The sequence below is a fragment of the Argopecten irradians genome, chromosome 6 (assembly GCF_041381155.1).
Source record: "Argopecten irradians isolate NY chromosome 6, Ai_NY, whole genome shotgun sequence".
NCBI classification, from domain to species: Eukaryota; Metazoa; Mollusca; class Bivalvia; order Pectinida; family Pectinidae; genus Argopecten; species Argopecten irradians.
Genome location: NC_091139.1, coordinates 46578105 through 46602426, shown reverse-complemented (window position 1 = coordinate 46602426; position 24322 = coordinate 46578105). Strand labels below are relative to the sequence as shown.

Here is a 24322-nt window from a genome sequence, read left to right as displayed (position 1 = left end):
AACAACAAACTTATAATAAAAAAACACGACACAGAGCTGAAACAACCAAACTTATAATAAAAAACACGACACAGAGCTGAAACAACAAACTTATAATAAAAAACCTGAAACAGCCAAACTTATAATCAAAAACACGCACAGAGCTGAAACAGCCAAACTTAAAATAAAAAACACGGCACAGAGCTGAAACGGCTAACCTATAATCAAAAACACGGCACTGGGCTGAAACAACCAAACTTATACTCAAAACACACGGCACTGGGCTGAAACAGCCAAACGTATACTGAAAACACGGCACAGAGCTGAAACAACCAAACTTATACTCAAAACACGGCACTGTGCTGAAACAACCAAACTTGTAATCAAAAACACGGCACTGGGCTGAAACAGCCATACTTATAATAAAAAACACGGCACTGGGCTGAAACAACCAAACTTATACTCAAAACATGGCACTGGGCTGAAACAACCAAATTTATACTCAAAAACACGGCACTGGGCTGAAACTACCAATCTTATAATCAAAAACATGACACTGGGCTGAAACAACCGAACTTATAATAAAAAACACGGCACTGGGCTGAAACAACCGAACTTATACTCAAAACCACAGCACAGAGCTGAAACAGCCAAACTTATACTCAAAAACACGCACAGAGCTGAATCAACCAAACTTGTACTAAAAACACGGCATTGGGCTGGAACAGCCAAACTTATCATCAAAAACACGCACAGAGCTGAAACAGCCAAACTTATAATCAAAAACACGGCACAGAGCTGAAACGGCTAACCTATAATCAAAAACACGGCACTGGGCTGAAACAACCAAACTTATACTCAAAACACGGCATTGGGCTGAAACAGCCAAACGTATACTGAAAACACGGAACTGGGCTGAAACAACCAAACTTATACTCAAAACACGGCACTGTGCTGAAACAACCAAACTTGTAATCAAAAACACGGCACTGGGCTGAAACTACCAAACTTATAATCAAAAACACGGCACTGGGCTGAAACAACCAAACTTATACTCAAAACACGGCACTGGGCTGAAACAACCAAACTTTTACTCAAAAACACGGCACTGGGCTGAAACTACCAAACTTAAAATCAAAAACACGGCACTGGGCTGAAACTACCAAACTTATAATCAAAAACACGGCACTGGGCTGAAACAACCGAACTTATACTCAAAACCACAGCACAGAGCTGAAACAGCCAAACTTATACTCAAAAACACGCACAGAGCTGAATCAACCAAACTTGTACTAAAAACACGGCATTGGGCTGGAACAGCCAAACTTATCATCAAAAACACGCACAGAGCTGAAACAGCCAAACTTATAATAAAAAACACGGCACTGGGCTGAAACAACCAAACTTATAATCAAAAACACGCACAGAGCTGAAACAGCCAAACTTAAAATCAAAAACACGGCACAGAGCTGAAACAGGCTAACCTATAATCAAAAACACGGCACTGGGCTGAAACAACCAAACTTATACTCAAAACACGGCACTGGGCTGAAACAACCAAACTTATAATCAAAAACACGGCACTGGGCTGAAATAGCCAAACTTTAACTCAAAAACACGTTACTGGACTGAAAGAACCAGTCTTAAAATTCAAAACCAGCATTGGTTCGAATTAATTGGACACATTTACTGACTCTGTTGAGAAAAAGGATTGATCATGCAACAAGCCAAACCTTCAACTAGAAAACTTGGAGTATGCTGACAAAATTTCTAAAAGTAACATCGATTACACAAATACATTTAAAACTATGTACACATACTTTCTTCGATATTTTTACTGCGGCAAAAAATTATCATTATTTGGTTGTTTATAAAGCAATAGTCTTTAAGAAAAGTTTTTTGTGCTGAAATGTCGGAGGCAGAAGACGTGGAATGCAATATAGTGAGTGAGATACTATCTTGGTAAGCTTCTTGTTAACAGAGGAGTTATATGGGCTAGGTTTGGTGAACTCCTACTTTCTTCCATCGATTTCTTTACACTCCGTCATTATGAATTTTACACGCGATAGGTGCATGAAGACATCAATATGCTTTCATTTTTTTTTTATTAGAACATGACTTACCCTTTTCACATCGCCTGCCACCATAGCCAGTTGGACACTTGCAGCCATACAAACCGAGGCAGTGACCGCCGTTAAAGCATCCGCCTTTACAAGGCACTACAACAAATAACAGCAATGTTAGGCCATCCAAACACCACTATTACAACTTTTCCTAACAGGCAAAACCAGTATCCAATTCACACAGGAAAATATCATAGCGCAACGAAGCGAGTTGGAGCGATTGAAACAGAAGGATGCTACCTGCCAGAGGAAACTATATAAGTGCGTTATCAGTTCTTAGATCAAAACAGTCTACAATGACGTAGCATGATGGAAAGTTTGTCTTCATTTGAACTCAAAATGTATCAGAAAATATCTCTGAACTTAACTCCGTGGCTTTAAAAAAACTATGAATATCTTTATTTCTTTTGATCCGCATGGAAGAATGTGAATTGTTGACTTACGTGAGCAGGCGATTTCTCCGTCCCAGTCCCCGCTTGGTAGACATGTTAAAATGGGGGGTATTTTGACGGGTGCTATTCCAGGGCGACACCGGTAGCGTATCTTGTCGCCATAGAGATAGGAGCGACCAGATATTCTGATGACATTTACTATGTCGGTAACTCTTGGTTTTCCGCAAGACACCCCTACAACACAATCATAATCCATTAAGAGTAGTTTCTACAGCGTAAAAAACTTTACTCGAATCATGATTTTGTGGTTAGAACAAAAAATCTGTTATGACGAGAAAAAATTGTTGAAAAAAAAAATAAAATTAAATGTATTCCCAAGCAAATTATCATATCGAATTGATCATTACATCATTTTATTTTTGAAAGGCTGTCATTTTACAAACAAATGATTAATTAAGATGTTTAGACTAGGCCTACTTAGTGAATATAAGATGGATTGTTTGTTTTTCTTATTTCATTAATATACATTACATTGTATTAGGCAATCAGCCGGAAACCCGTATATAATATTTCATTGTACACGCGGAATTTGACCTTTCAGTAGGAAGGATTGGGCCGGTAAATCTTTAACCTTACGTCGGCATATTCCAGCTGGATTCGACCACACATGTTCTGGGGAACATGTGACTTCCATGTTACCGACACCTTCGTATCCCGTCATGCACTGCACTGTGTACATCTCACCCTCTCTATAAGCTGAGGGTATGGGATCAGCATTCGCCAGATCGCGCCGTTCAGGACAGGCTTCGACATTTTCTACAACGTGCAACACATTATATGGAAAATGCAAATACTTTACAGTATTTCGACATATCCAAAATAGGTCTAGTAACTCGGAAGAAAACGCTAAATTACCTACTATTGTACTTGTCTGATCTGCAGTACTGCTTTCAATTCAGTCTATGAACATTTAATTATCTTTAACATTGAAATATAGAAGCCTTACCCTCGATACAAGTAGGATTCGTAGAACTCCATCTGCCATTGGCCTGGCACTCAGAGGACGCTGTGCCAGTAAGAACATACCCTTCGTTGCAGATGAATTCTATGCTGTCTCCGAACTCATATCTATCTTTCCTCACTGTGCTAATGATGAGGTTGGAATCGAACACAGGAAAGGCTCCACAGGAAACAACTGCAAGATGAAAGTGTGTCTATACCACTTTTGCTGCTTACTTATTGAACTAGTGAATGTTAATAGTGAAAAATATGTATGTATGCACATTATATTTAGTATGCTGTGTATAACTAATTTCAGAAGGTTCAAACTCCCATTGTCTTAGAAATAGCACTTGTATATAAATATAGTATCAGATATATTTACTTTGACAATCAGGCGAAGAGCTGCTCCATTCCCCCGATGATGTACATGTTGCTGTCGAGTCCCCGATCAACACGTAGCCTACAGGGCAGGAAAACGTTATAGTACCTCCGAGAAGATGATCGCTACCAACCACAACAACGTTAGATCGAGTCTTCGGTACACCGCAACTATCTCTCTCACAGCGTGGAGTGTTTCCAATCCACTTTCCTGTTTCAGCACAGCGTAATACAGAATTAGCGGCCATAACAAACCCGTCAGCACAGGAATATGCTGCTTCAGAAGGATAGGTCGTTGACATCACAGACGCTACTGAATTCGAAAACGTTGGCGGTGGACCACAGTCAACTGCGACACACCTTAGATTTTGATCGATATTCCACGTGGCATCCACGGAGCATTTAGCCATCGGATCCCCACTTAACGTGAAGCCCGAATCACAATAAAAAGTGACGACGCTGTCGAAAGTAGTGTCGGAGAAGATAGTATTGGAATGTGGAAGCTCAGGTGGCGGACCACAGTCCACGGGGTAACATACTGGCATGTCGCCTTTCCATAGACTATTCGCGGCACAACGAAGAACATTGTTTCCCTCTAGTTCATATCCTGCTTCACATATGTATTCCACTGTATTTTTAAAACTGAAATCGTCACCATTTCGAATAGCGTCTGATACCTGTGGTGGAGGGCCACAAGAGATCGGTTCGCATTGAGGTGGGTAACTTGACCACGATGCATCCTCCAGACAAACTAGCACGTCATCTCCGATAAGTGTGTATCCATCCTCACAAAAATATGTCAGAAGGTTTCCATACGTGTACAAATCTCCCAAGCGTCCAGAGTTGGCAACGTACACAGGTTCGCCACAACTGACCGGGTTACAGACGGGATATTCAGCACTCCATCTTCCATTTTCTATACACGTTAGAATCTCCTCGCCTTCTAACTCAAATCCTTCATCGCACGTGTAAATAGAACGACTTTGGTAAACCAAACCGTTTTCCATGACTTCACCATTGAATATCCTCTCCGGCTTGGGACAAGTGATTCGATCACACTGTGGTAAAGTGCCATTCCACGACCCGTCAGATGTACACACCAGATCGGTGTTACCAACCATAACATATCCCTCATCACAGACGTACGACACTACATCGTCAACGACATATGTGGCCTTCACCAGCGAAGCTGATCCTTTCCAAATGGTGGGAACAGTGCATGTAATCAGTCGACATGTTGGTGCAGAGCCACTCCACGTACCGTTCTGTTGACAGGACCGCCTTCCCAGCCCTATAAGTTCATAACCAAACCCACAAGAATAAACTATTTCACTATTAAAGGTAAATTGCGAGCCTTCGATCTGTCCGTTTCCAAAATCGCCTGGATTTCCACACGAAATTATCAAACATTCGGGGTTATTGGCGGCTGACCAGGACCCGTTGCCCTGACAAGTTAATTGGGAATCACCACTAATGGAATAGCCGTCCATGCATTTCACGGTGAGTTTGTCACCATAGAGGAAACTATTCCCAATCACGCGTGCATTACTTATAACTGGTACGTCTTCACATTCAGCTGGCGAGCATTCTATACGTACTGCCGACCACCTTCCATCCAGTCCACATGTAGAGGTAACGGCCGAACCACCTATACTTTTATAACCTTCATTACACTTTACTTGGACCATGCTGTTATACGTTGTTGTCCCATTCAAGAGAGATGTCATCGCATTTGGTTTTGCGGGAATATCATCACACATTATAATTGTACATTTCGGGAAGGGACGTGACCACTTTCTTGTAGCTTCACATTTTCTTATGCTATTGCCTCTGGAAAGTTCGTAGCCTTCGTCACATTCGATCTGGATAGTATCCTCGAAGAAGTAGTTTAGTTGGTGTTGACTTATAATTCTGGAATTAGGCGGTGTCCTTGGCGGTATACACCGAACTCTATTGCAGTTTGGTTCTGGTCCAGACCACACCTTACTGTACATACACAAGCGGAATGAAACCGAGTCAAGAATATAACCGGAATTACAGCGGTAACGTACCTGGCTTCCCAGATTGTATATATTGCCAATAATTTCTCCGTTTTCGATTGGCTGGGGTGGAGGACATACGATTGGTATACACGTGGGTGCGTCTCCCGACCAATTTCCGTTCGATTCGCATATTCTTGTTAGATTACCATTTGCCTCGAAACCTGCTTCACACGTGTACGTAACTATACTTCCGTACACAATGGCAGTGAAATCAACTTCCCCTTTCAATATCTTTTCTGGAGTTGGACATTCTACCTGATTGCATGTCGGTTCTGTTCCGTTCCATGTCCCGTCCGACTGGCAAGTGATCGCAGGATTTCCGATCATGATGTAGCCTTCGTTACATGTGAATTTCAATACTGTTGTATACACGTTATCAAATACATTTTCAATGTCACCATTTTGTATGGAAAAGGAGCCCGCGCATCGAATAATGTTACAAAATGGCAGAGTTCCGCTCCATTGTCCGTTTGACAAACAGTCTCTTGTACTACCTCCAACTAATTCAAATCCTTCGTCACAGTTATAAGTTACTGTAGAACCAACAGTGTTTTCATCCAATGAAATGGTTCCGTTCTGAAATTCTTCATCCTCTATGTTAGGACACGCTCTAGGAACACATCTTGGAGGTAACTCTGGATATATGCCGTCTATGCGACACATAAGTTCACGTCGGCCTGTGAGGTCATACCCGGCATTACATTCGTATGTAACAACTCCTTCATCAGAAACAGTAAAGGTGGCGAAGTCGACGACTGGAGGCGGATCACAGATAACACAGACAGGGGATGGACCGCTCCACAATCCACTCTCTAAACACCTCCTCTCCGAGGACCCAAACAAAACGTAACCGGATCTACACGTGAACGTTACAACAGAATCGTATTCTGTTTTAAATGTCGATGGAGATCCGTTTGCCAGAAAAGCTCTGTTACAGTTTACTATTTCACAAATAGGTATCGGAGCATCCCACGCTCCATTCGATAGACATGTTCTGTTAGCAGCACCAACTAAATTATACCCAATATCGCATTCATAGTGGATGGTGTTATTAAAGGTGAAGTTGGTTCCGTACATACGGCCATTAGACGTAACCGTGGAGGGAGATTCACATCGTACTATGTTACAAGAGGGCACCACACCTGCCCATTCGGCAGAAGCCGAACAATTCAGAGTATTTGAACCTTCAAGTACAAAGCCTGTGTCGCAAAAATATGTAGCGACCGAGTTAAATGTTAATCCGTTGGTTGATCGTCCGCCATTAACAATGGTTGGCGGTTCATCACATCTAACAGCATTACAGGTAGGGGCTGTACCGAACCAAGTTAACGTTGGCATACACCGACGAACATCACTTCCTTCAAGGGTATAACCCGGATCACATTCATAGGTGGCTACAGAACCGAGTCGGAGTTCCTTGAAGTCCACGTTTCCATTTGGTATAGGGAGTGGGGTTGAGCAGCTGCCTGGCTGACATGATGGAGCACTACCAGACCAGAATCCTTCTGGTTGGCAAATCCGGACAGATTCCCCTTCTAACTCGTAACCAGGATCACAAGAATATTCCGATTTACTGGTAAAAGTGCGACCTAGTGTGGTGACTAATCCATTACGTATGTTTCGTAGCGCCGGGCATTCCACAGGAGAACATGTAGGGGGAGATGGGGACCAGGAGCCATCGGCCTGACACTCCAGACTAGTACTTCCTTCAATCTCATACCCCACGTTACACTGGTATACCACTTCGTCGCCAAAATAAAAGGCGTTATTTGTGAAGAACCCGTTTAAAATAAAAGGCGGTTTGACACATTCACGCCTTCTGCAATTTGGAATTTGACTTGTCCAGCGGCCATCTTGTTCACATGTTCTTTCCTCCACTCCACTCATAAGGTACCCGTTATCACAAACATATCTTACCGTGTTACCATACGTAAATTCGGTGCCAATAAATCGTCCATTTTCGACTGTATTTGGGGTACCACAAGACATGGGACTACATATAGGAATCCCTTCACTCCATGACCCATTTTGAAGACAAGATATCTGAGCATTTCCCTGAATTTCGAACCCTCCGTTACACTGATATGTTGCTATGGAACGGTATGTGTAGCTATCAGCCTTGAGAATACTATTGGGTACGCTGTCCGGAACGCCACAGTCCACGGGAACACACTCAGGTGGAGGGGGTTCCCAAAGTCTGGTTTCTACGCATTCAGCAATGTTATCTGATCTGATGATGGTATAACCTGGGTCACAAATGTACTCCGCTGTACTGAGAAACGTGAGTGATGTCCACTCTGCTCTGCCATTAATGACATCAGGTGGTTCGTCGCAAACTAAGATGTTGCATACAGGAATGTTCTGTTCCCATTCTCCCGACGGCAGGCACCGAATCGTACCGGACGGATTCTTATCTGACAAGGCATATGCGAAGTCGCATTCATAAGTAAGAATATGCCCCACTGAGTATTCGGCCAGTTCTTCTCCTGGCGACGCCATATCGACGTGAGGAGGTGTCTTACATTTTTGGAGATCACACGATGGTATACTCCTGGAAAATGTTCCGTCAGACTGACAAAGGACTGTTGAATGGTTTGTGTGCATTGTATGTCCGTCAGCACAGCCAAACGAAATTGTGTCGCCAGGAGAGAATATGGTGTTTGTATGAAGAGCCCTAGTGTTTGCTGACAGCTCGGGGAGATTGCACTTCACAGCTACAAAGACAAAAAGAATACCTTTATTACTAATAGCGTTATATAGATGTGAGTTTTACTACATTGATAGGGTTATAAGACATATCATATGCTATATCACATTGTGTTTTACATTAAAGGTGTTATTGAACTATTAAATTTCGCGATTTCCATTTCAAAACAAGTTCCCGAATATAATAATTCGCGGATTTAACAATGGAAGGATATTTCCTACCAATGTAGAATATGTAGATATTAATTAAGATTAAAGTAAACCACACGCGAACGAAAGTTGGTTCACAGTATTTCGCAATGTCTAGAGCAAAGTACGATGAGTTACAGGAATCAGTTTATTCAACTATTGACCGATCGCCAGTTTAATATAGCCATGCCTCGTGCTCGCACGTGTACACATTCAATGTCGGAGCGAACATCATATCATACACAATACAAAATACAATGTCACGAGCGGTTTGATTGACAGCGGGCGATCTATCAATTTAAAAATGCTTATGTCTAATATCAGGTACATAGAGGAATATCCTAATGACATTTGGGTTATTTAATAATAAGAATTTGTCCACATAACGGAATTAGACCAGTAAATAGTTAAGGTGTAGTGAGTCCTACCTTCGCAGATTGGCGCTGTTCCTTCCCAGTAGCCTTCAGCATTACAGTAACGGGTACGGTTACCAACCAAATGGTGGTTTTTGTAGCATGTGTAACGAACTCTGTTATCGTAGCTGAACACGCCGTCGACGAAGCCATTTGCTATATTTCCTGGGTAGCCGCATTCAACTCCTAATTAACATAAACTTAATCAGTATAATTATCGGTAATTTCATTGCAAAGAAAACACACCTGTATCGTTCATTTTTGTAAACACGTTAATTAAATATTTTATTGTAAGACTGATAATTTGTAAACGTTGTTACAACATAGGCATACCTCTCGGCTAGTTTTAATTTAGCTTAGTCCATATGAATTTTTAAAATGATTTTGATATGAAAACACTAGAAGACACTTCTACATTTTGTAACTGCGAAAGAAAACTTTTTCTATTTACTGAAGTTATGATTTGTAACATTTAAAGTCCCATTATGTTTGCGGGGGGGGGGGGGGGGGGGGGGGGATATCGCCATAATGTACCAAACTTTGCGAACGATAGAGCATATGTCCTTATGGAAATATATACGCTAATGAAAAATGTCCAACGTTTCCATGTTTTTCAAAAACAACAGAAAACCTCGGGGGTAAAAATTGAATTTTGAAAATATATATATATACATAAATACTTTTCTCTAAAAAGTCTTTTCTCTTTTCTGTTCCCTACAGCACCCTATAGTTTCACTCAACACCGTATTTCAAATCACAACACAATGGAAAGAGAACATATATTAAGAATTCATTTTACTTACATGTCTCTAGTGGGATTCGATCCATCGACTTTCAACTTACCTTAGTTTCTGGTCCGATGCTCTTTCCGCTGCTCCAAGGAGCGCTTGTTGACAGAATTTTTCTTTTTCAAGCGTTAATATTTACTTATATGACTTATTCATCATTTTCACATATATGATTGTAATAAATATCAAACGCGTAGGAGAATACATATCGTTGTAACCTGTTGTGAGTTTATGTAATATGGCCGATTCCAGCAGTGATGATGATGATTTTCCCCCAAATTTACCCTTGCCACCGACAATTAGAGATTCTAATAATAACGGGAGGGACAGTTTGGTGGATTTATTTATTAATGATTCGTCTCCATTACAATGTGGTCAAAGTGTAACCGACGATTCCCAGGAGGACATTTGCGAGGTTCATGTGTCACAAACTGACAAACAGGTAATAATGCTGATTATCAACCAGAATCTCGTGTTGAAAGAACAAAATATACCGGAAAACTGAAAACTGTGGATTTGTTTGGTTTGTGACAGATTTTAGATACCTAAGTAATTAGTATTAAATTTTGCCAAGAATTACAATTATTGCCAACTTTTCCAACATGTAAATGCACAACTGACAAACCATATGGTGCTTTTGAGTTGGCCATAACAGGAAACATTGGAGGTTTCAGTGCAACAAAATAAATATAAGAAAAAGGGAAAAAAGATATGTTGGTAGTTTTATGGGAGGGGGAGGGATGTAGGATCAACATCTCTCAAAGTAAAATATAAAACATTACTCTAGATTCTTAACAATCATCTTATTAAAATTCATAGTGTCCGTGGCGATATAATATGCATGAGCGAGGTCTCTCCGCTGCAAACTCATTGGTCGGCTTTAAAAAGTCTCTTCTACATGTAAAGTGCCTTAATAATCAATTCTTTACTTATTGATTATTAACGCAATTATCCCCATTAGAAAGAAACCAAATGAAGTACGCTTCATATGGGATGTGAATGTAGAAAGCCTTATGTGAATGGTAATGTGAACAATAAATATTTAATAAATAATTCTGTAACAATGACTGTCAATCGAGTGATACAGAAGAAATCAATCATACACGTAAATACAACCTTTAAAGTATCAGTACAGTATATTTTACTGAGTCTACTTACGCTGACAGGTAGGAGTTCTTTCCCCTTCCCAGTCGCCCGTTACCAGGCACTGTCGTCTGTCCCTACCCGCCACATTGAAGCCACGCAGACATGCGTACGTCACAATGGAACCGGAAGTGGTGCCAGTATAGTCGATGTTGCCGTAGGTAGGGGTGACCGGAACCGGACAATCTTAACAACAACATGTCATTTCTATCAAAATAGTCAAATGATTATCAAGTCATGGTTTTTTAAGTCATCGGTCAGTGGAGAAATTTTGAAATTGTATAGTCAGTTTTAGAATATAAAATTGCAGGGCAATACATATATTGCACAGTGATGTGAATTAATACTGGAAGGTGGAAATAAATTTTGTCAATTACAGGTGTTAACCGTTATTTCTCAAAAAGTACAGAAGGAATCTTTCCGAAACGTTATCTGTATGTTCCTTTCGGGCCTTTGTTGTGTCTTTGTGTCTTATGTATAACCGATCCAGGAAAAACCTGACAGTCAGGCAGCCACCTTAGATTTTGACAAATATAATTTCTTATTTATTTCTCAAAAACTATTTGAGAGATCATTTTGAAAGGTTATCTTTAGATTCCTCTTGGTTTGTAGTTTTGTATACTGCATTTCCAGCCCAATTACCAAAAGGGCCAGTCATTTGACAATCGGTTTTTATCACAATTTCTCAGAAAGTACTGTATGAATTTTTCTAAAATTATATATATATATAATATGACTGATGGCAAGGCCTTAAAGGGCGCAGCCAGATGTTTTAATATGAATCATGCACGGCTTAGGAGGAGCAAAGCTCTATTTGTTTATTTTATTTTCTATTTCATGTAGAAGACATAATTAAGAAATAAAAGGACACACTTTAAACTATAGAAGTATATGATGTAATAATTGTCTAGCATAAACTCAAAGAAATGAGCTGAAAGATTCGGATTTCTCTGTGTCCATTCAAGGCCTGGAGTGCCGCGTATGCGAATCCGATGATTTCGCGCCATTTGTTGACGTTATGTGACGTCATGATTCCTTGTGTTCATCTTCGCCTTCGTGGATATTTTGACTGCATTCTATAGCTTTTAATTTTCAAACTGTTATTATTAACAATTAAAAAATAATTTAAAAAAAATGTTGAATTACCCCTGTTATGCATTTGCATTAGTTAAATATATATTTACTGGGGAAAGCAGTACCGGAGCAACGCACAACCTCCCCATATGTATGAAAAAATGGCGGCCGCAAACTGAAGCTGTCAGTGTGTAGGATTGAATTTTGAAGATTGTATTTTATCTTATATTTTCGTGTATCTGTTACCTTAGAAGTGCTTTGCACTTCGGGCACGAAGGGCTGCGCCCTTATAAGATTTTTTTCCAGTAGTGTCGGGTCATTTCCAAACCATAGCCGAAAGGCAGCCATCATGAAGTTTGGCCTTCTAAATTTTAATTTTATCGTTATTCATTTTTTTCCCTGAAAATTCTAATATGATTTTAGGTAAAGCCTATCTGAGAGCGCAGCGGTTCATCCATTCTTTCGTTTGTTGGTTTTTTTTAATGTGTAACTAAATAGAAATATGCTAACTGTACTGGTAGAAACCATATATAGAATTATCAATCATTAATCATAGCTTTGCTGAATTACTGGCATTGAGTTTATGACAAGAAAAACAATATTGAACATAGGATACTTCTACTTTCACTTTCTGCAAAAATACGTGACTGCGGCTACAAATTATATCTCAACGTCATTCTCCGTTGCCAGACGGAAAATTCCGAAGCAACTGCTCACGTAAAACGGCTTTTAAGTTAAGATTCAGAACAAAATGTAATTGTTAGATTCAGGTAAGAATAAATTGGAAGGTTTATCTTTCACTTGTTTTCATTTTGATTTTTTGCAAGCGTTACTTGTTTGTAATTACGCGAAAATGTGATTTTGTAATCACGCGAGAGTGTGACTTTGGATACTGTCTTGCGCGATGCTGGATCTTGTGTGTTGACTTCCTGTTTCCGGTTTATCAGAAAGTTTTCCAACTCTACATATATGGATGAATTACATAGAATAACGTTACCGAGACACCTCTATCACAAGAGTTCGCTGCGCTCTCTATGATTGCCTTCTGGTCCTTATTTTTACCTATTGTATTTTTGGAAAAAGTAAAAGAAAAAAAGAAAGAAAAAAAGAAAGAAGAAAGAAAAACAAAGCCGACAGACAGTGATCATGGTAATCTATGTTTGCTACTTCTTAGAAAGTACTCAATTAATAATATAATTTTAGGCAAAGCCTATCTGAGAGCGCAGCAGGTAATCCATTCTTTCGTTTTTTTAATGTTTAACTAAATAGAAATATGCCAGGTAGATCTAAATAAAGGATTTCCAACGGCGAAAGAGTACTCTCCCCTGACCCATCAGTCTTATCGATATTGATATGTGTTTTGTTTTTATAGCTTATTGGGTGCGCTGAATAACTGTACTGCTAGAAACCATTTATAGAATTATTAATTATTAGAATAATAGCTTTGCTGAATTACTGGCATTGAGTTTATCACAAGAAAAACAATATTGAACATAGGATACTTCTACTTTCACTTTCTGCAAAAATACGTGACTGCGGCTACAAATTATATCTCAACGTCATTCTCCGTTGCCAACGATGTCAAATTCCGTAGACTGGTTCCCGCCTCAGTTACCTCCCTTGCGTACGCTTCACTGAGGACCGGTAGCGGGTAGCCATCTTGAGTGGGAATTCCAACTCCAGAGTAGTGCGCATCATTTCTGCGCATGATATGTCATCATGGAGACGGCTACTTCCGTTAAGAGAAAATAACGTCATTAACGTCGTTCCTATGAACACTCTAAACTCTGTTAGCACGAAATGATTTCAAAACTTAAGATCTTATTTACTTTTGTTTATATATCGTTCAAATAAATTATTTATTCTTTACGTTAAGATCCGTCGCTTCGTGCGTAAAGGGGTTTCCCACGCCTAAAAAAAAGTGATGCAGGCGAACCGGATATGTAGATTGACCAATCAAAAAAATCATCATGGTTACCCGCTACCGGTCCCTAGTGAGCGGAGCGCAGCCTGGCGGAGAGTAGAGAACTAAGGGAAGGGAACCAGTCTAAAAAATTCCGAAGCAACTGCTCACGTAAAACGGCTTTTAAGTTAAGATTCAGGACAAAATGTAATTGTTAGATTCAGGTAAGAATAAATTGGAAGGTTTATCTTTCACTAATTTTTTCATTTTGTATTTTTCCAAGCGTTACTTGTTTGTAATCACGCGAGAGTGTGATTTTGTAATCACGCGAGAGTGTGACTTTGGATACCGTCTTGCGCGATGCTGGATCTTGTGTTGACTTCCTGTTTCCGGTTTTTGAGAAAGTTTTCCAACTCTACATATATTGGATGATTTACATAGAATAACGTTACGGAGACACCTCTATCACAAGAGTTCGCTTCGCGAACGGGCTGCGCTCTCTATGAATTGAAGGCAAAGCCTCAGAAGAGCGCAGCTACATGTAAACGATTATAACATCATAACTTTATATTGTCTTTAATTTTCTACGAGATTAACAATAAAATATTTTACTGAACAGCACCAGAGACTTATATAATATCATATCTACGTCCCTGCCAGCTCATACTATCGATAGTTAGAAAGAATTCAAAATAATCCAAATGGAACAGCTCAATATACTTCAATCTTGTTTTTATATGATGCAGAGAAAACTTGGCAACATGCCATGCTATCAAAAATACCCGCGAATCTGTGCCGTCATCTTTGGCGTCAGGTTTTGTGACGTCACTGCTGACGGTGCCGTGCGGTTGAGAACATACACAGTATATTGGACCAGTACATTTATTGCGTTGTTCTTGTATATGTGTAAATTAAAACTACTTACAGTAATTTTAAAGCGTATACTGATAACACATTAAGTCTAGTACAGAAATTTCAAATCTCGTCGTGCTGATAACGAGAATTAAATCATGGCTGCCTACATGGAGGCGCGAGTCCAAGGGGTACTGGAATGTATCGGAATCTATATGTTCACACATGTACCCGTGTTATGGTTAGTAGAGCTTCGCTCTACGCGGCCTTCGGCCGCGCAGAGAGCTGCGCTCTTATCATTTGTAGACTTTCCAATCGGCAACTATTTTGGATTTTGATGGTTACCCTATTTCTTATAATTGAAGAGATCTTACTTTTTTCTTTGTAGGTTTGTAGGTCCCACGATGAGAAAACGGCCAAACAGGCAATCATATTCTTTTATCATTATAATTTCGTAGTTTAAATTGTATCCTTGCTATTGGTCATGCATTTTGGGTCCGATCCGATATTAACAAGACCTTTCTGCAGCCATTATTTTATTTAACGAATAAAAATTTAATCTTTTTTCTCAGAAAGTATTAAATGGGTCTTATTGAAATTTTATAATATTCCCTTGGACCTTGCCCGATAATATAATTGTATTTTGCATTAAAACAATGAATGTGACAGATGGTCACCTTTGATATCGGCAATAAAAGTCTTGATATAATTTATTTTCAGTAGTCTCTCTGATTCCCAGTTGTTGCCAATGTTCTTAATACCTTTCTAAAAACAGCGTCTCTTGAAATGCAGTCGTTAAAAGTTTGTTATCACTATTTTCAAAACTTTCTGAAAATGTATAGAAAGTGTCCCCTTTGGGCCTAGTTATACCTAATACTAACGTATTTCGGGACCAATCCCAAAACAACATCTGTAACAAGTAGTCAGTTTTAGTCTTTAAAGTAAGTTTCCCTAGCTATTTCTCAGAAAGTGGTGAATGAATATGTGTTTTCATCTAGTCCTAATTGAGCTTGTTGTATTATTGGACTAAAACCAACATGGCTGACAAAAGTCCACGATTCATTTTCGAAAGTAAAAGGGCGACATCTTTAATTCTGACTTCAGGGTATTTAGACTTCAGGTGCACTTTCCTCACACGTCTTTTTTGTTTTAACAGTAAGTAAGGAAAGTGAGGAAAGCCCAGTCAAAGCATTTTCATTTCAAAAAAGAGTTTCCTACAGCGATACCAGACATCGAACTCGTACATTGTTTGCGTTAAGAGTAAGTATTTGGCCCTCAACGAGACGATATATATATATAAGATAATAAGTTACAAAAACCGAATAATTCTTTTACTTTCATCAAGAACGTTTCAACAAGATCGTTGCATCTGATTGCTAATAATGATATCTACATATCTGTATCACCACGTTTTCTGTGTTATTTCATTTTACGTACTATTTATAATCTTTTTTCACTTTGGACGTTGCCTAAATTTTAACACTTGTATTTGCCAAACATTCTCGTGAAAGGTCTTCTCTCAACTCTGTGAGGCTCCATTAGAGAAAACCATAAAACATATCACCCTTTAAACCCTTTTATTTATGCTTAGAAACTCTCAGATAACTGGGAGATATACATCTAGTCATAGAAATTGACCATCTGACTATCTGATAATGTCTCTGGTCACATACGTTTCTGTGTTATTTCATTTTACATACTATTTATAATCTTTTTTCACTTTGGACGTTGCCTAAATTTTAACACTTGTATTTGCCAAACATTCTCGTGAAAGGTCTTCTCTCAACTCTGTGAGGCTCCATTAGAGAAAACCATAAAACATATCACCCTTTAAACCCTTTTATTTATGCTAAGGAACTCTCAGATAACTGGGAGATATACATCTAGTCATAGAAATTGACCATCTGACTATCTGATAATGTCTCTGGTCACATACGTTTTCTGTGTTATTTCATTTTACATACTATTTATAATCTTTTTTCACTTTGGACGTTGCCGAAATTTTAACACTTGTATTTGCCAAACATTCTCGTGAAAGGTCTTCTCTCAACTCTGTGAGGCTCCATTAGAGAAAACCATAAAACATATCACCCTTTAAACCCTTTTATTTATGCTTAGAAACTCTCAGATAACTGGGAGATATACATCTAGTCATAGAAATTGACCATCTGACTATCTGATAATGTCTCTGGTCACATACGTTTCTGTGTTATTTCATTTTACGTACTATTTATAATCTTTTTTCACTTTGGACGTTGCCTAAATTTTAACACTTGTATTTGCCAAACATTCTCGTGAAAGGTCTTCTCTCAACTCTGTGAGGCTCCATTAGAGAAAACCATAAAACATATCACCCTTTAAACCCTTTTATTTATGCTTAGAAACTCTCAGATAACTGGGAGATATACATCTAGTCATAGAAATTGACCATCTGACTATCTGATAATGTCTCTGGTCACATACGTTTCTGTGTTATTTCATTTTACATACTATTTATAATCTTTTTTCACTTTGGACGTTGCCTAAATTTTAACACTTGTATTTGCCAAACATTCTCGTGAAAGGTCTTCTCTCAACTCTGTGAGGCTCCATTAGAGAAAACCATAAAACATATCACCCTTTAAACCCTTTTATTTATGCTTAGAAACTCTCAGATAACTGGGAGATATACATCTAGTCATAGAAATTGACCATCTGACTATCTGATAATGTCTCTGGTCACATACGTTTCTGTGTTATTTCATTTTACATACTATTTATAATCTTTTTTCACTTTGGACGTTGCCTAAATTTTAACACTTGTATTTGCCAAACATTCTCGTGAAAGGTCTTCTCTCAACTCTGTGAGGCTCCATTAGAGAAAACCATAAAACATATCACCCTTTAAACCCTTTTATTTATGCTTAGAAACTCTCAGATAACTGGGAGATATACATCTAGTCATAGAAATTGACCATCTGACTATCTGATAATGTCTCTGGTCACATACGTTTCTGTGTTATTTCATTTTACTTACTATTTATAATCTTTTTTCACTTTGGACGTTGCCTAAATTTTAACACTTGTATTTGCCAAACATTCTCGTGAAAGGTCTTCTCTCAACTCTGTGAGGCTCCATTAGAGAAAACCATAAAACATATCACCCTTTAAACCCTTTTATTTATGCTTAGAATCTCTCAGATAACTGGGAGATATACATCTAGTCATAGAAATTGACCATCTGACTATCTGATAATGTCTCTGGTCATATACACATACTGTCAACCAACTTCATTTCGCGGTACCAAATTTTGCGTTTTCGTGTTACTGTTTCTCAGCTATTTGTTTTCGAGACTAACAGTTCATAAAAAGTTTTCGCGCCAATTTATATCGCCCACGAAATTGAACCGCCCGTGAAAACAAGTTGGTGTACATTACGTTGTTGGAATGTAAGATTCACTAGTGTACTCTATGGTACACTCCTTAGGATACTGGGCTTTCTATAACATTTCTTCGTCATGATACTGCTTATTCATAATCTAATAAAGTTTCTTGTTTACAAAATAAATAATAGATTGTTCTAGGTCAATATCGTGGAAAAATGGTTTTGATTAAAATATCATTTTATCTCTTATATCACAATAAAAATATTATCAAACGCGGGATTAAATTATTGTTATAAAATGCCCACACCTTCTGTAATCGATATATAATAGAACTTAGTGTTATCGATACATAATAGAACATGACCATGTTACAACATAATTATGATAGTTTGCCGGCGACTAAGGAAGTAGATAGAAAGTTTCCATAAGCTTCTTCAGGAATGTTGGCCGGATTCCTTTACTATTCGTTTACAATTCTCCATAGATAGGGTTTCATATTTCCCATTTGTTTTATTAGACTTAAGGCATAAAACAGTGTTAGATGGAAAGTTCCTGAAAGCGTTTAGTGCGCTGATATGTATATATCCAAACAAAAGGATGCACGTACAGTTGAAGCAAAGAAGCCACTATCGTCATCCACATGAGGCGCATGCGCAGATGGCGTTTTAGAGAGAGTTAAGGATCAGCCTTTACCTCTACAGAAATTAGCTGGTTCTGCGCTTAACGTTCCACGCATGCCTGATTGAATGTCCGCCCAGGCTATCACATCTCCCTGTTCTACGTCACAGGATATTCTCATCAAGTCTATTGTGGTCAGTGGTAGTTCAGTAGACCAGATATTCAGTCGTGTTAACTCTCCTATAAAGGATTCACTACTGCTGAAACCTTCAGGATCCTGCTCTTGACCCACGACGAACGTTCCGCCACCTTCAAATTAAAAGTATGAAACTAGCAATATACTCAAACAATAATTTATTTAGTATTATGAATATCGAACAGATAAGTAATACCATGACTGTCATATTATGGTACAAAACAAATCTAGTTTTCTTCTGCATATTCTGTATGACTTCGCTGTATATTAGAAAGCAAGACTCGATCAAAGTTTTCATCACGTTTACGTCATTATGAAATTGTTGACTTACTGACTTGATGAATCGTACACCACTAATTACCTGCGATGATTTCTCCCGCCGCCAGATCATAGCCAGAGTCCCACACAACGCCATCTTTGTAAATCTTCCACGAGCCTCTGTTCGATGCCCACGTGACTATGATGTGGTGCCAGACTCCATCATTTGCATATACGTCCGTAACCTGCTGGTGATTGTTCACACTTATCACAAACCTACAGGTAGATAAAATAACACAATATATAACGATTATAAACTTATCGTTATTCTGTATATAACGTTATGTACCATGATATATTCATGTGTAGTTTGGATATGAAGCGTTTCATGGGTGGAAAAGATAATTATATTCGTGGATAGCCTATAGGACAGTGATTCCTGTAACAACATTCGTTTGATATTCGTGTACATAACGGACAATCAATGTTATACTGTAGGTAAAATATATGCCACCACGAAAGGAAAAATATTACTTACCCTTCATAGTTGGTCAAGGTGAAGGCGTTATCCATGATAGAAGACGTCGAGTAGGAGAATGGCGTGCCCTGATTGGTGTCGTCGTCCGTCTTCATCCAGAACGAGACTGTCAGGGCGGTCAGGTCCGACTCGATAGTAGTGGTGGTGTAATTAGTCACGCCCGACGACGGGAAGACTAGCATGTAGTTGTCTGTTAGCTCTGTAATGTCAAGGGAGACAACTATGTTATCAACTTTAGAGGGAAGACCAGCATGTAGTTGTCTGTTAGCTCTGTAAGGTCAAGGGAGACGACTATTTTATCAACTTTAGAGGGAAGACCAGTATGTAGTTGTCTGTTAGCTCTGTAAGGTCAAGGGAGACAACTATGTTATCAACTTTAGAGGGAAGACCAGTATGTAGTTGTCTGTTAGCTCTGTAAGGTCAAGGGAGACAACTATGTTATCAACTTTAGAGGGAAGACCAGTATGTAGTTGTCTGTTAGCTCTGTAAGGTCAAGGGAGACAACTATGTTATCAACTTTAGAGGGAAGACCAGTATGTAGTTGTCTGTTAGCTCTGTAAGGTCAAGGGAGACAACTATGTTATCAACTTTAGAGGGAAGACCAGCATGTAGTTGTCTGTTAGCTCTGTAAGGTCAAGGGAGACGACTATTTTATCAACTTTAGAGGGAAGACCAGTATGTAGTTGTCTGTTAGCTCTGTAAGGTCAAGGGAGACAACTATGTTATCAATTTTAGAGGGAAGACCAGTATGTAGTTGTCTGTTAGCTCTGTAAGGTCAAGGGAGACAACTATGTTATCAACTTTAGAGGGAAGACCAGCATGTAGTTGTCTGTTAGCTCTGTAAGGTCAAGGAAGACAACTATGTAATTAACTTTAGAGAGAAGACCAGCATGAAGTTGTCTGTTAGCTCTGTAAGGTCAAGGGAGACAACTATGTTATCAATTTTAGAGGGAAGACCAGTATGTAGTTGTCTGTTTGCTCTGTAAGGTCAAGGGAGACAACTATGTTATCAACTTTAGAGGGAAGACCAGCATGTCGTTGTCTGTCAGCTGTTATCAACTCTAGAGAGAAGACCAGCATGTAGTTGTCGGTTAGCTCTGAGCGGGGAGACACCTACCTGATTCACACTTGGGTCCAGTGAAGCCGGGCTGGCAGTGAGCGGGGAGACACCTACCTAATTCACACTTGGGTCCAGTGAAGCCGGACTTACAGTGAGCGGGGAGACACCTACCTGATTCACACTTGGGTCCAGTGAAGCCGGACTGACAGTGAGCGGGGAGACACCTACCTGATTCACACTTGGGTCCAGTGAAGCCGGACTGACAGTGAGCGGGGAAAGACCTACCTGATTCACACTTGGGTCCAGTGAAGTCGGACTGACAGTGAGCGGGGAAAGACCTACCTGATTCACACTTGGGTCCAGTGAAGCCGGACTGACAGTGACACGTATAACCGCCGACTAAGTCCTCACATGTAGAGAGTGGTGAGCAGGGTGACAGTGCACAGTCGTCAATGTCTACATCACACGTCTTACCCGTGTACCCAGACTGACACTGACAGCTGTGGAAGATATAAGGTAAATCAACTACAGGGGTTATTGGAGTATTTCTTTCTAGAATAAAAGTAACGTGATAACGGACCCACTAACAAACAGAAGGTTCTACACAACATTCCATGTTTTACAACTATATTGAATCTCAAAAAAAATCATTTGAACATTGGCATTAATTTGTTAATTTGTAATTCTTTTCTAATTTGTCAAAAATTATGATTTGGTTTCTTTGCTGTCAATTTATCATTTTTATTTGAATCAAGTTGGTTTTTTTGGGAGTTCTCACCTGAATGCCCCGACACCGTCTACACATTCAGCCCCGTTTTGACATGGTGAACTTTGACACTCGTCCGTATTGATTTCACAGTCCGCTCCCTCGTATCCCGTGGAACAGGAGCACGTGTAACCTTCCAGAACGTTCTCACACGATCCGCCATTTTCACAAGGATTCGTCTGACAGTCATCGATCAAACGCTCACAACTATCACCTAAGTTCAAATAACATGTTAATATATATTCGTAGATATATCGATATTGAAGCTAATTTCAATAACATTAGCCATGTTTAATAAATCCATGCTGGTAATCAAAAAACAAGTAACTTCACTATTCGGATAATCTGCAGAATACAATTTCTAGCGAAATAGCATTTACATTAACATCGACCCGATTGAATATTACACTTGCTGATGAAGACCATATATCAATATATTTACACTTGCTAGGCTTGGTCACTATACGCTAATACTAGCCGATTTTGTTTACCATAACTGCATGGTAACATTGAACTTTGAACTTGCGTATGAAAATGTTCTGTGCAACGTAAAAGGACTACTTTTTTTAAAAGAAACACATGGCTTTGTTTACATTTTGACGCAACATTACGTGTATATTGTTGTTTTTCATAGAATTTTGGAAAAATGTAAACGATATATACATGTTTTATATTTATATATGATTCAAACAATTTTTAAATTAACAATTGTATAAAGAAACGGAAAAATATCCCGACCGGGGCGACGTGCTTTCATTTTTGTTAAAAATGATGGTTGTCAAATGTAAACATTACCTCTGTGCCTATGTTCGTCCTACGATCGAGTCTTTGGGATGGACGGGCGTGAGACCCTCTGATAGAGGTCAGTTATAAACATATCCTCTTGTCTTTGTTCTTTGAGAATTTAATCATGTGTATTATAAAACATGCACCGCTAATAATCCACGTGTTGACAGTTACGCGTCACCACAAATACATTGTACATATCCATCGAACACAAGTGAATTTGTTTCATCTATCGATGGCGATATGGATCTAAGCGTAGATTATATAATCACATGGCTCCCAAGGATGTAATATCGTCAAGTCAGACGACATCTCAAACACATTGAGCTACTTGAAAATCGGTGTTTTGCCAACTTCGGCAAACTCAAGTGTGTAAGCGTGCGTCAGCTTCGCCTCGCTGCACAATAACGGTCACCGAGTTCACACATGTGGCCGTGTACAAATTCTTTATGTTATTACGCTATATATTAACTTTTAGCAAAATTGAATATATATTTAAAGTTCTGATCTGATTAAATAAAATTATCTCTGAAATTTACTTTGTTTGTCATGTTTATTTTACACTAAAATATTGAACTTTTTTGTCTCCGCGGATGAATAATTCTACCTTACGTGAAGCGTCATCATTCGCTGTTCAATTGAGTAAGCTCCTCCCACTTTTGACCGACTTTTATTGAATAATTACGTCACTTTCAAATGACGATTTTATTGCATAAAATATAAATATAAAGTCGTGTGAGTGTAAATATAGGGATTGGATTTCGTTTTTATGTTAACCATGCTTGTATGGAGCAATTCCTCTAAGAATATATTCAATATGGGGCGCTAACGCGCCCCATAGAATATATTCTTAGAGGAATTGCTCCATACAAGCATGGTTAACATAAAAACGAAATCCACGTGAATATAGAAACAGTGACCTTAAACTTTAGGAACTAGGGTTCTATAACATCAGAAGAGAATTTTAAAAATATTCTAAACTCAGCCGTTAGAATACCGTTTCAGTTAACAGTATATAGACTTTCGCTTCATTTTCCTTTCCCATCAAATCCCTTCTTTTCTACGATGTCATCGGGTGACGTTACCTTGGTAACCAGTGGCACATGAACAAACGAAAGTGTTGACTTCATCCACGCATGTGCCATTATTCTGACAAGGGGATCCAACGCAATCGTCAATATCAACCTCGCACTTTTTCCCTGAAACAGAAAAATGGGTAGATGTAGGATGTATACCATCTTTGATCTTATAGATTATATCTATAGAATTAACAGATATCATGGATTCTTCTATCTAAAAATCAACATTTCTATTGCAGAATACAATTTAATTGTTCAATGCTCACTTTTATCTAGATGATCATTAGTTTGATAATTTTCTCAAAAAGAGTTGAAACAAATAGAGCAATGATAAGGATTTTCTATTGATAGTAGCAGTGGGCTATATGCTGGAACACAAACTCGTTCGTGACATTACGATATCTAAACAATACGTGAAGAAAATGAGTAAAGAAACGTTGTAACTATCGCGATGGAAAACTGAACGAGCTGTTGTTAGCTTTTGGGTAATTTGCGATCAAACCTATCCTTCAGTAAAATAGTGTACCGCATTTACGCTTTCTTTCTAAACTGTGAATTTTTGAACCGACGGTAACTTCATGTATGTATAAAATGCTTCAATATGCTACTAGAAAGATTATTTCGATTATAACATAGTATTACATGTAATTACAAAGGACGTGCTTTACACGG

The 24322-nt window shown here is 38.8% G+C and overlaps 1 protein-coding gene across 1 annotated transcript in view; it reads right to left on the bottom strand.

Moving 5' to 3' along the window:
* The window catches only part of LOC138326564 (sushi, von Willebrand factor type A, EGF and pentraxin domain-containing protein 1-like), a 53356-nt gene that overhangs the window by 3146 nt on the left and 25888 nt on the right, over window positions 1-24322 (bottom strand). Inside the window, exons 14-26 of the mRNA XM_069272661.1 lie at window positions 23657-23770; window positions 21798-21999; window positions 21362-21519; window positions 19960-20158; window positions 19525-19697; window positions 19043-19276; window positions 11171-11341; window positions 9240-9410; window positions 3879-8630; window positions 3501-3689; window positions 3131-3310; window positions 2546-2728; window positions 2103-2198 (exon numbers count right to left, since the gene is read on the bottom strand). Of these exons, the coding sequence (XP_069128762.1) occupies window positions 2103-2198; window positions 2546-2728; window positions 3131-3310; window positions 3501-3689; window positions 3879-8630; window positions 9240-9410; window positions 11171-11341; window positions 19043-19276; window positions 19525-19697; window positions 19960-20158; window positions 21362-21519; window positions 21798-21999; window positions 23657-23770 (6822 nt within the window). The remainder of the gene's footprint in view (window positions 1-2102; window positions 2199-2545; window positions 2729-3130; window positions 3311-3500; window positions 3690-3878; window positions 8631-9239; window positions 9411-11170; window positions 11342-19042; window positions 19277-19524; window positions 19698-19959; window positions 20159-21361; window positions 21520-21797; window positions 22000-23656; window positions 23771-24322) is intronic.